The sequence below is a fragment of the Xyrauchen texanus genome, chromosome 32 (genome assembly GCF_025860055.1).
Source record: "Xyrauchen texanus isolate HMW12.3.18 chromosome 32, RBS_HiC_50CHRs, whole genome shotgun sequence".
In the NCBI taxonomy this organism is placed as follows: domain Eukaryota; kingdom Metazoa; phylum Chordata; class Actinopteri; order Cypriniformes; family Catostomidae; genus Xyrauchen; species Xyrauchen texanus.
In genome coordinates this window covers 34,701,233-34,714,702 of record NC_068307.1, presented here as the reverse complement: position 1 = coordinate 34,714,702, position 13,470 = coordinate 34,701,233, and the positions used below count along the sequence as shown (strand labels likewise).

At 37.7% G+C, this 13,470-nt stretch overlaps 1 protein-coding gene across 2 annotated transcripts in view; it reads right to left on the bottom strand.

Annotated features, from left to right (window-relative positions):
* Window positions 1–1,075: 1,075 nt before the first annotated feature.
* LOC127625948 (ETS domain-containing protein Elk-4-like) overlaps window positions 1,076–13,470 on the bottom strand; it is a 33,775-nt gene continuing 21,380 nt past the window's right edge. Inside the window, exons 3-7 of one of the 2 annotated variants that reach the window (XM_052101442.1) lie at window positions 10,000–10,707; window positions 7,070–7,273; window positions 6,787–6,864; window positions 6,077–6,193; window positions 1,183–3,071 (exon numbers count right to left, since the gene is read on the bottom strand). In XM_052101442.1, the coding sequence (XP_051957402.1) occupies window positions 2,970–3,071; window positions 6,077–6,193; window positions 6,787–6,864; window positions 7,070–7,273; window positions 10,000–10,707 (1,209 nt within the window). In that variant the 3' untranslated portion in view covers window positions 1,183–2,969. Of the gene's footprint in view, window positions 3,072–6,076; window positions 6,194–6,786; window positions 6,865–7,069; window positions 7,274–9,999; window positions 10,708–13,470 lie in introns of both variants that reach the window. The other variant, XM_052101443.1, reaches the window with a different exon arrangement.

Below are 13,470 nucleotides of genomic sequence, written 5' to 3'. Positions count from 1 at the left end.
GCCGAGGTTCTCTAGACACATGCAGTCTGTGTCTTTTCACCTAACGTTGTCAGTACTAAAATAGTATCGCAAAAAGTAACGCAGTCTGCATGCATTAAACACGTCCGCATGGGCTTGCGGTAAAATGAGTATAGGCCTACCATGAAAGGCTGTGCGAGAGAGAGAACCGCACATGGAAAAACAAAGTATGCCCTAGCCTTTAAATACAACTTGGACTATCGACAGCATGCCCAAAATAATTTAGTGTTGAGAGAAATCAACCTACAAGAATTCCATTGAAAGGGTGTACTAGCACGTTTTGTTTTTTAAACTGCGAGCCGAAGTTGTAGGCTATTTAGCCCTGAACATTTATTCAAATATCTGAAGTTACATTTAGTTCATAGCTCTTTTCAGCACCAGAGGGCAATAAGCTAGCCTTTCAGCATAGTGAAACAAATAACTACACTGTTGCCTAATTTCACTTTATTAACAATAGAAAACAGGACAAGGCACCATGTTAGCATGTGTGTGAATTCTCCATTCACGTAAACACTTCTACTGGATTTCACCTCACAATATGACACATATAGGGAGTTTGCTGTTATTGAGAAGTCTGTGCACATAACGCTTTGTGAAAAGACTGTGGGTAATCATTTACAATACCTGAGACCTGGATATGAGATGCAATTCCTGTTTTGATGATATCAACACTTTTTTTTTGTTTGTTTTTATTATTATTTCCCTTTTTATAATCATCATTGCACTTTAAGTGGTCCTACAGGGAGCTCAGTTTCTGCTTTGTTAAAGAGAGTCAGCATTTTAGCTTTGTTCCAGTTTTGCATCTAATGTTTGTCAGTTATAGATCATGCCTTGTGTTTGTTTAAGAGATAGGTACTCTTAGAGGTAGGGTTATAAATTGTGCAATAATTGTGAAATTATTTTCTATATTGGTTTATCAGTGGAGATGTAACACTGCACAAAAGAAACTCTCCATGATAGAACAAACCGATACTGCACTGAGATCAGATCCAATGGCTCTATACAGATTTGGTACAGACATTTAGCAAGATAAGTGCAGGAATGGTTTGAAGCATTTGGCTTGGGTTCTACAGGCAGCTGTACAGTTCCGAAAACACTTACAACCAATCTCCACCAAATGAACTGTCCTACTGGTGGAATGAGGCCGAACTGCTTTAAGCACTGAGCTGATGCCGTTCCAATCTATTTTATGCCGTGTACACTCCATTAGCTTAATGGTGAATCAGCAGTCTAAAGGAGTAAAGCAACTCTTCTGATTTTCACACAACTGAAATCGTTCCTAATGGGTTCCAGTCTTCAGAGAAGGTAAATGGTTTCTACGAAAAGATTTGCATGATAAGCATCGCTGCAGCTCCATATATGGCAGTATTATGGTTTGATGGCATTAGGGGCGTGATTGGAAACACGCTTCATTAAACAGTTGCCATCAAGCGTTGCAGCAATGATGGCGACAATTTGGCCTACTAAATGGCCCTCTAAAAAATGTGTCTTAGTTAGAACACCAAAAACATTGGTGTTAACATAAAACTTACACATTATGATGATGCAGAAGTCTGTTTTCCAATATTGTAAACTAATTCTTAAAGAAATATTCCAGGTTTAATATAAGTTAAGCTCAGTGGACAGCATTTGTTGCAAATTGTTGATTACCACAGAAAATATTTTTGACTTGTTCCTCATTTATTAAAAAAAATTGCAGTTACAAAAAGGCATTTACAAGGGAAGTGGGGCCAGTCCATAAACATTGAAATAAACGCTGTTTCAAAAGTATAGCAACAATATCTAAACATTGTGTAAACAGTTTTAGTGTGATAAAATCACCTACTAAAAGCATGATTACATCTTGTGGATATACTTATGAAATGATGTGTATTTTAGCATTTATAGATTGGCCCCATTGACTTCTATGTGTCTTGCTGTACCCATGATTTTTGCTTTTTTTTTTCTCCAAGTAAAGAAGTGACAAGTTGAAAATATTTGAATGGTAATCAGCATTTTGCCACAAATGCTGTCGATTGAGCTTAACTGAACCCAGAATATACCATTAAAGTATGTTTCTGGCCTAAATGATCTTCCATATTAAAACAGGAGGGCATATACATAACCATCTCGGATGCAGTGATTGTGGTTATGTGGCTCTTGACTGAAGGTTTTACCTTACAAGAGGGGAGTGTCCTTAACAAGACCTAGTACAGGTTGTATTTTAAGTGGAGGTTAAAGTGACAAACACGTTTAGTACATGGCAATAAGTGCAGCATGAGGAAAGGTACGAGATAAAACACAATTATCAAAATCACAAGGCAAAAAGGGGCGGTTTGGCTTGGCAAGGCAGGTTGGTTTGAGTGCTTTCCCAAACTAAAGGCAAACATGGGTTGAGGCTAGTTGAACTTGCTGGATTATGTACAAAATGACCACACTTTATCCACCGTTAAACAGGGATATTATCGTACAAACACATGGTTCAAATGTCATTCGAGAGTTTCTTCCGTGTCTGAACGAATCCTTCCAAAAAAGATCAACGAGAAACAAAACACAAGAAAATTCCATTAGCATACCAATTTCTGGTTGTTTTGCCATAAAAAAATACATGATTCCCATATTGGCAGCTTATTAACAGCTGTTTAAATCGACAGCCATCTTCCATTATTCAACAATGTAATTCCCTTAAAGCCAATCCCTGAAGATTAGCATATTTACAAAGAGAAAAAATATAAATACTTTGTCCTGCAGGATGCGAATACATAATGCGATGGCTTATTGAACATACAAATTAACAGTATCCAAATGGATCTGTAACATAATAGAAGTTCAAGAGTCAAACGGATACTCTTGATGCTCAATCAATGGTCATAAATCTTCTTGACCTGAACAGGGGCAGATCAGGTTAACAGAATGAGGTTGATCTGATTGACTAAGAGGCAAAGATGAAGTGTGGCAATTGTTCTTCCTCTTTATGTCTTCTGTGGGTCGGGGGAGATGGGGCCAGGCGTGTTGGTGCCATCGAAAGTATGCACCGGTACAGAGAACTGGGTGGAACTCAGAACAGAAGGAAACTGATACATGGAAAAATAAAAGAGAGAATAAAAAATTGGAAGCAGTTTTACTGAAATATTGGTATTTTATTGTCAGACTTTTGGCATGTGTCTGAGGGAGTTTTCACACTATAGTTTTTGGCATGGACTCAAGACCGTTTGTACGGTGACCAAGAGGGGACATGTTTGGTTCACTTAGTTTTGTCGTGGCTATGACATATTAACTCATGGGAACGTGATAATATGTTGTGGCCATGAGATATTAATTAGTGGGAACGTCATTTTAACTCGTGTGAACGTGATAATAAGTCGTGGCCACAATATCATTTTGTTGAGGTAACGACATCCTTATGTCGTGGCCATGTGATGTGAAGTCGTGGCCTCGAGATCTCATGTTGAGGGAACGACATCCGTCACTGTAACCATATGCTACAGCAGTCGGCATGAGATGGAGATGGCTAATGAAATAACATTTTACTTTGAATTAGGACTGTCATATAAAGATATAGTGCGGCCTCTGGCATTAATACATGGGTACGTTATAAGTGAAAGACACCTGAAGCGCATTCTTAAGTTTAATGGGCTTTGCCGTTGGAAATTTGTTGGCTTGAATTAAATATTCGGATTCATCATTGACCAGTTGAATGGTCCCGGATGCCTCCACGGATACCGCAATGCGGTTGAGCTAGTTTTATATTTTACATTCGCGACAATACTCATTAAACTCTCCGTGCTAATCACATTTTCAAGCCAAACCAACTTAAACATGCATGAATGGGTTTTCTTTGCCTAGCACAAAGCTGAATAAATTTTTTTTTATATATATAAATGTATTAGCTCTATAAATCAATTAAACTATTTAACCATTTGATATAATGAAATCACAACAAATATAAAATGTTCTTTCATGACACAAGGCTTTGTTTGTGAAATTTACATTCTATATGTTTTCAAATAAATATAGTGGTGTAAATGTTTAAAATAATCTAATTCCATTAAACTCAATGACCGTTTGACCTAGAGACATTAAACCAACTTTAACACACTCAGAATATTATTCTTTATATAGCACAGTTGTCTAATGTCAATTGTTTAATGTTTCTAGGTCAAACCATTGAGTTTAATATATTTATAGGGATAATTTAATCTGTATAAAAAGTACTGAATATTTACTCCCCAAAACAAGTCTTGTGCTATATACTCAACCGCAGTGCGGTATCCGTGGAGGCGTCCGGGACGTTCAACTGGTCAATGATGAATCCGAATATTTAATTCAAGCCAACAAATTTCCAACGGTTACAGTGACGGATGTCATTCCCTCAACATGAGATCTCGAGGCCACGACTTAACATCGGGTAGCCACGACATAAGGATGTCGTTCCCTCAACATAAGATCTCACGACTTATTTTCACATTCACACGAGTTAATATGACGTTCCCATGAGTTAATATGTCGTGGCCACGACAAAACTAGGTGAACCGAACATGTCCCCTCCCGGTCACTGTACGTTTGACTTCAGAGTTTGCTTCATTTGGTTTGTGTGAAAGCTATTTTCCAAATTGTGGTGTGCATTAAGAAATCACACGAGTCGATTTGTAAATGGTCTGTCTGAGGGCGTTTTCACACTATAGCATTTGGCGCAGACTGAAGTCTGTTTGACTTCAGAGTTTAATTCATATGGTTTGAGTGAAAGCTGTTTTCTGAACGTTGGTGTGCACCAAGGAACCGCACATGAAAGTCGACTTGAAAATGGTCCAGGGGCCGGTTGCATTAACATAGCCATTAACTTAAGACTGCATCTAATAATATGTCTGACTAGCTAAAGACGCCATAGAAAGCCTGTTGCATAAAACAAGCTCACAGTTGTCTTTAGTAACGTGGGTAACGTTAGTAAGTCTAATTGGCATTGCATTGTGGGAAAAGTAAGACACTGAACTACAGTTTTTACAGTTTTCATTTGCTGAAAATATTTGCTTAGAGGGCTACAGTGCTTCAAATTTGATTGTAATTAAAAAAAATTGTGCTTTTGAATGATTTGGGTTAAAATCACAACATTTTGTTACATCGTTAAGTCAAAGTCTTCTACAAAGTCTCAACTGAAGCCCATATCAGCCCTCAACTGAAGCCCCCATTGGCTCAGCTGACAGTTATTTTCCATGGCAACATAGAAAGTTAGCCGAGGGGTCTGTTGGCCGATATAAAGTTTTATGCAACTGACTGAAATAATTAGAAATTTTAGATGACTAAGTCTAAAACAGTTTTATGCAACCGGCCCCAGGTTACGATTCATCTGGACTAGAGCTGTGCCAAAATAGGAATATTCATAGAATTTAAGACAAATATGCACATTCGAATGCTAAAAATGTGCATTAAAATTTTGGATGTGTGCCATGCACTGACAAAGTCGTAGGTGGAGGTCTTGAACGGTTGCATCTTGTTTTAACTTAGAACTGTCTATTGAAGTGTTTCTTTTCTCATTTTACTTTTTACTTAAGATTTGAAAATATGATCTTGCTAAATCTTATGATTTTATCATTTTATGCACGTTAGTTTAAAATGGAATGCACTTTTGTTCACAGCCTGGTATGTTCTTTGCAAAAAGCAATATAAAATGGTGCTGTTCAGTTTATATTTATTAATTTATTCATGCTCTCTTGTGGATTTGGAGACAACGTTGATTTAAAATCTGGTGGTAACTAATGTCTCATAGCTTTTTACCATTAACTGAAACAATGTCTTTTGAGAACAATTTACATTTTTCTCTTGTCAGCCCTAAAAAAACACCTGTGCGCAAGTACACATTAGCCGCTTTTCCACTAACGGCCAGTGCGAAGTGACAGTGAGAATGCAACTGGCCCTGGCACGCATTAGCACGCCCTCGTTTGGAGATTCGAAGCCCAAAAATAAGGGAGGTAAAACAAACTCTGTTTCATTGTTCCAAGCAATTGAAGTGTGAAAACACCCAGAATGGTTTGATGAGATTAAATCCTCATGGCAGTGGATAATTTGAATTTGAGCGACTCACCTGAAAAAGGGTGTGCGTGCCATGTCTTCGGGCAGGGCTGAGGGGTGCAACAGGACTAAGTGTGCTCCAGAAATGGATATTGGATAGAAGTGGACTAGGGGTGAGCAGCAGGGGTGTCTGCAACAAACACACAATTTTAACAGACTTTTACACAAACAGAATTTGTCTCCAGTCCGCATTCATTAAGAGTGACTCTCTATTCGCTCATCAGCATCATACTACAAAGCATCAGCAAGAGGCATAACCTCAATATATAAATGTTTAATTAAAAGTGTCTTAACGAGACTTTTAAAAGCCATAAGAACTAATCACAGGGCAAGGGTTCTGTAATTCATGAAAACTATAAATAATAGATTTAAATTAAAGTATATTTCATCTTTCATCTCACAGAACACACGGCACTGGGTGATTCTCTGGGGTGAGCTGAATGAGTGCTAATAAATGCATAGATTGGGAAGTCTTAACGAGGTGATCTATCAAAGTAGCATCCACCTAAACCTCACCATATGATCACATTCATGTAATAACCAATGGATGTCTTGAAATCCTCTGCAAATCTGGTTAAAGTGGTGCACTACTGTCCTCTAGTGCTTTTAAAATGTAAGAACGCTCAAAATAACTCAATGGACCTTTCACACAGACTGTGATTGTGCGTTTATGCCTTATCTCTCCATTAAATTCATGGAACCGTAACAGTTTTTCTTTCTTACTTTTTCTGTTGGAGCAAATGGGGGATGCAAATGTAGTATTTGCTGCTGCCCAAATAATGTTGGGGACCACTGTATATCCTGGTTTTACGTGCCATGCATATATCCATATAAAAAAAAAAAAAAAGAAAAAAGAACAGTCAAACTAAGATTGGCTACCCTTTAAATGAAATGGAAAAGGTGACCTAGAAACTGATGATGGTTTATGATTCTAACAAATCAAAATCTTACAATAGCAAAAAATCAAGCATATTGTTGAGAGTGGGGAGGTCAGGAGAGCACTGACCTGCAGGAATGCTGGGGTCAGAGAGGCTGTAGGGAGGGAGGGGCTGGACAGATTAAGAGGGCTCATGTCAGAGCTAGTCACCAGCAGCGCAGGCATCAACTCCAGGCCTTTGGGTTTCTTAGACTTCCCGCTATGTTTGTGGGGTGAAGACTGTGACATATCAGAAAATGAAACTATGTCCTTGAAAACAGATGTGGGCTGGACCTGAGACACACACACACACACACACACACACACACACACACACACACACGAGAGAGAGAGAGAGAGAGAGAGAGAGAGAGAGAGAGAGAGAGAGAGAGAGAGAGAGAGAGAGAGTGTTTTCTTTTAATACACTGCAGTATTTTAATGAAATTGAAGTGGATGACAGATTAACACACCTAGATAGGTGAATCTTAATGTAGAAGACACATTATTATCCTCAGGTGAATACATGGATCATTCACAAACAAGTTTGTCCAAGGTGATAAAACACATTTGTTAAAAACACATGTCAAGTTTGTAGAAATGTAATCTGTGTGTCCATGTTGGTTTCATAAATGTTGGAATATTTTTTAGTGTTATTTATATTCTACAAAAAAAAAAAAAGAAAGAAAGAAAAAATATTGAATTACTTTAATTAACTTAAACATGTTTTTTCAAGGAAAAAATAAATATATATTTTTAAAGAGTCATGAAATTTTGAGACCCTATGTAATGTTGTTTTTTTTTTTTTGTCTCATGGCAACAAAACAGCTTTTTGTTAAATCTTTTGACTTCAAAAGTGACAACAAACAATAAACGTGTAATTATTTAAATTATTATGAAATACATGTAACAACTCTAAATTAAATTATGTAAAAACACTAGTGCATTTTGGGAATTAAATGGAATGATTTTACCAGATGAAATTACAATTAGAAACACTAGATGGCTGCAGAGAACTACTTATTCATCCCTGGTTGAAGAGATGATTTCAAGATTTTTTACACAAGTTCTCCATTTAGATATATATTTAAACATTATCAAAGACTACTTTTCTCAAAGTTTAGCATTTTGTTTGAGGATACGTTTTGTCAGTTTTTGCATACCTGAAATGTGTGTGCGTGTGTGTGTGAGTGCATGTTTATATTACATTGTGGGGACCAAATGTCTCCACAAGGATAGTAAAACCTGAGATCTCCTACCTTGTGTGGCACAGCCAGCGGTCCCCATGAGGGAAATGGCTTATTAAACATACTAAACTATGTCTTTTTGTAAAATGTAAATGTAAAAAGGTTTATGTGAGGGTTAGGTTTAAGGATAGGGTTAGGGGATAGAAATTATCATTAGATCTGTATAAAATCCATAAAATGCATGGAAGTCTATGGAGAGTCCCCACAATGATATAAAAACAAGTTTGTTTGTGTGTGTGTATGTGTGTTTTGCACTCTTGATGTTTGGTAATCTCACCCCTTCGTGTCTGTGTGTGTTTTTTCAGCATTGTGGCTGTTTTTTAGATTTTGTATAATAAATAATGAAAAAACAAATCTGTAATTTTAGTGTTTCCCATTCATTTCCTATGGCAGTCACTTTTGACCAGGAACCGTAAAAGTGTAAATTCTTTTTTTATTACCACTTAGTCTGATCGAATCAACTCTAATTCTTAGTCTGTGTTAGGATATCAAATGGAGGAAATGTTACCAAGTCTCGTTCCCGACAGATAAAGGAAACCAGTTTTATTGAAGAAATAAAATTGATTTTGGTCAAAAATTACCAAACAGTGCATGATGTTAATCATTGACGATAGCTGTTTTTTGGAACTATCAGTCATCAACAAAAATATATCGATAGTTTGTTTGTTTTTTCTAAAAAACAATATTATTATTATTCCTTATCAATAAACCTCATCTAGTGAAATAAATTTGAAATCAGACATTTACATACACATTTTAACCACTCCACAGATTTCATATTAGCAAACTATAGTTTTGTACTTTGTGCATGACATAAGTATTTTTTCCAACAATTGTTTACAGACAGATTGCTTCACATTTAATTGACACACAAAGTCTAAAGTTACTGTGCCTTTAAGCAGCTCAGAAAACTCCAGAAAATTATGTCAAGCCATTAGGCAATTAGCCAATTCGTTTCTGACAGGCTAATTGGCGTCAATTTGAGGTGTACCTGTGGATGTATTTTAAGGACTACCTTCAAACTCAGTGCCTCTTTACTTGACATAATGGGAAAACCAAAGAAATCAGCCAAGACCAGAGCAAAATAATTGTGGACCTCCACAAGTCTGGTTCATACTTGGGAGCAATTTCCAAATGCCTGAAGGTAACACGTTCATCTGTACAAACAATAGTACGGAAGTACAAACACGATGGGACTACGCTTGTAAAAATACTGGAGGAAACAGGTAGACAAGTATCTATATCCACAATAAAACGAGTCCTATATAGACATAACCTGAAAGACTGCTCGGCCAGGAAGAAACCACTGTTAAAATCCACCATAAAAAAAAGCCAGACTACAGTTTGCAAGTGCACATGAGGACAAAGATCTTACTTTTGGAAAAATTTCCTCTGGTCTGAAAAAGGGTGAGGCTTACAAGCTGAAGAACACAACCGTGAAGCATGGGGGTGGCAGCATCATATTGTGTGGGTGCGTTGCTGCAGGAGGGACTGGTGCACTTGGTGCTTTTTGCCATCGGAGTGAAAAAATATATATTAATTCAAAAGGAAAAAATTAAATATTTTTAAAAACCCCATTGGAAAATATTTTTTTCTTGTTTAAAGCAAAAACCTCACAAAATTTTGTTAAGATTCCTCTGAAACAAGACTAAACGTCATTTTCTGTCTCAAGTTAATCTAAAGATCTTTAGACATTTTACTGGACAACAAGACAAAAATACGGAGTAAGAAAATATTTTTTGTCATTTTGGCATCAGCGCTGTGTGTATGTAATACCTGCAGCTGTAAATCTGAAGGCTGAGAAGAGATGGAATCAATTTCACTGTCGATCACCAGCTCCTGTGAATCCGTCATCTGAGAAGAAGAGGGTGATTCGGAACGAGAGAGCAGTGAAGATGAGATTCCTGAGAGCGGAAAGTCGATCATGGCATTCTCTGTGGACGGAGCATCAACAAACGCACACACTACTTGCGGCACACCTGTCTGTTTTATCTCGGAGTCTGTTGGAGTGGGCAGCTGGGCTTGAGCAGGGTGACCTGGAAGTTCAGACTTCTCTGCTGTGGACTGTATGGTTGGTCTGCTCATATTCATGGTCCCAAACTTGATGACTGAGTGCGGCTGGGGCAAATCCTGGGCTGGCTTTTTCTCTGAGAGCTTTTCTCCTGGGTTTTCGATCTTGATGGATTTAAAGAGCTGTGTTCCTGACTGCAGAGAGTTCAGAGTGAAGGATGTGTACAAGCCGGAGTGGATGTAGTCATTCCGATTGGATGGTTTATACTGGCCTTGTAGTCCGTTGATCCGGTCCGGGGCTAGTTTGCTTTCTTTATCTCTGGAGATGTTTGCAGGTTTGTCGGAATGGGGCAGAGGCCCACCAGAGCCCCCATCTACAGTCTCTGTTCTAAAAAGGATGTCCCCCTTTAAGATATCAGGGTACGACACAAATCGATACACAAACTTCTGACCGTTCACTTTTTTGATGATATTCTGTGGGAGGAATTAGAAAAAACACAATTAAAATAAATGTATTGCACAAAATACATTATAAATATATGATATATCTACTTAAAAAACAAACAATTGTACAAATCAACTGAAAAAAAAAACCCTCATTGCACACCCACACATGTTCATTTTTAACAGCCAATCAGTGGTGTTCTCCTTTTTGACTAAACAAAATAACATGCAATTAAGTAAATAGGCCCGATTTAAGAGAACAGGAGGAATGTGAAAAAAAGATAGCCCTTGCCTGGGGTGCCAAGAAGAGGCTTAAAGACGGCATTAGCTCTTCAAAACCCATAAACATGCGGCTCCCACTCAGGAATAAACCCCTACTGACTTCCTTAACACTGCCCACTGCGGTAACAGATGCACCTGACCCTTTTGTTTTAGTTCTGGCGGCGAACACTTGATTGCGGTGTGTTTACAACAACATCGAAACCAGAGGAGAGTGTGTGTAGGTGGTGAGAGGTGAGAGGGCCGAAAGCTAACAATTATAATAAACACTGATTTAAATATAGGACAACAGGACATAAAACTATTCATCTGATCAATCAGAAAAGCTTGAAAGGACTATTTCACCTAAAAATGTACAGTAAACTCTCCCTATTGTCATGACTTTCTGTCTTCCGTGGAATCCGAGGTGTGTATAAACGAATTACAAATGCTTTCTTCCTGAACTTAAGTACAGTTTGTACTTTACTTGAGTATACTGTTAATATTTCTGTTGACTTCACATTTACTTCACAACATTTTTAAAAGAAAATTAATACTTTGATAAATATTTCCAGACGCTTATATTATTTTTGCAACTAAAGAATGCAAAAAAAAAATAACATTGTTGTATGTGTAAATTGCATGCAGACTGGTGACAGTGATGTCTGATTTGTGAAAAATTTTTTTGAGTCCTTTCTTTTAAATTTGATTCCCTGGAATAGGTCAAACAGATTCAAAAAGTAGTGTGAATGATTTGTTCTGCAAATCAAAACCCCAAAGAAGCACGTTGAACAACAGGGAAGAGAAGATGATGCTCGTGTATGTTTTAATCTGGTTTGACTTTGAATACATTTCATACGCTGGAATAACGAAGTTACAGTTGAATTCAGAAGTTTACATACAGGTCATTGAAACAAATTTCTTTAACCACTCCACAGATTTCATTAGCAAACTCTAGTTTTGGCAAGTCGTTTAGGACATCTCCTTTGTGCATGACATGACCTGAAGTCATTTTTCCAACAATTGTTTACAGACAGACAGTTTCACTTTTAACTGACTATATCACAATTCCAGTGGGTCAGAAATTTACATAAACTAAGTTAACTGTGCCTTTAAGCAGCTTGAAAAATTCCAGAAAATGATGTCAAGCCATTAGGCCATTAGTCAATTAGATTCTGATTGGCTAATTGGCGTCAATTTGAGGTGTACCTGTGGATGTATTTTAAGGACTACCTTCAAACTCAGTGCCTCTTTAATTGACATAATGGGAAAATCAAAAAGAAATCAGCCTCAGGAAAAAGAACTGTGGACCTCCACAAGTCTGGTTCATCCATGGGAGCAATTTCCAAATGCCTGAAGGTACCACGCTCATCTGTACAAACAATAGTACGCAAGTACAAACACCATGGGACCAGTCATCCATCATTCCGTCTCCTAGAGATGAACGTAGTTTGGTGTAAAAGTGAAAATCGATCCCATAACAACAGCAAAGGACCTTGTGAAGATGCTTGAGGAAAATGGTAGACAAGTATCTATACCCTCAGTAAAACGAGTCCTTTATCGACACAACCTGAAAGACTGCTCAGCCAGGAAGAATCCACTGTTCCAAAACCACCATAAAAAAGCCAGACTACAGTTTGCAAGTTCACATGGGGACAAAGATCTTACTTTTTGGAGAAATGTCCTCTGGTCTGAAGAAACAAAAAATTTAACAGTTTGGCCATAATGACCATCGTTATGTTTGGAGGAAAAAGGGTGAGGCTTGCAATTCGAAGAACACCATCCCAACCATGAAGCATGGGGGTGGCAGCATCATGTTGTAGGGGTGATTTGCTGCAGGAAGGACTGGTGCACTTCACAAAATAGATGGCATCATGAGGAAGGAAAATTATGTGGATATTTTGAAGCAACATCTCAAGATATCAGCCAGGAAGTTAAAGCTTGGTCACAAATGGGTCTTTCAAATGGACAATGACCCCAAGCACAAGTCCAAGGTTGTGGCAAAATGGCTTAAGGACAACAAAGTCAGGGTATTGGAGAGGCCATCACAAAGCCCTGTCTTCAATCCGATAGAAAATTTGAGGGCAGAACTGAAAAAGTGTGTGCGAGCAAGGAGGTCTACAAACCTGATCAGTTACACCAGATCTTTCTGAAGGAATGAGCCAAAATTCCAGCAATTTATTGTGAGAAGCTTGTAGAAGGATACCCAAAAAGTTTGACACAAGTTTAACAATTTAAAGGCAATGCTATCAAATACTAACAAAGTGTATGTAACTTCTGACCCACTGGGAATGTGATAAAAGAAATAAAATCTGAAATAAATAATTATCTCTTCTATTATTCTGACATTTCACATTCTTAAAATTAAGTAGTGATCTTAACTGATCTAAGACAGGGAATGTTTTCTACATTTAAATGTCAGGAATTGTGAAAACCGAGATTAAATGCATTTGGCTAAGGTATACGTAAACTTCTGACTTCAACTGTATGTGCGATCATTCTCCCACCTTTCCAGAAGACCTTAGCTGTGTCCCA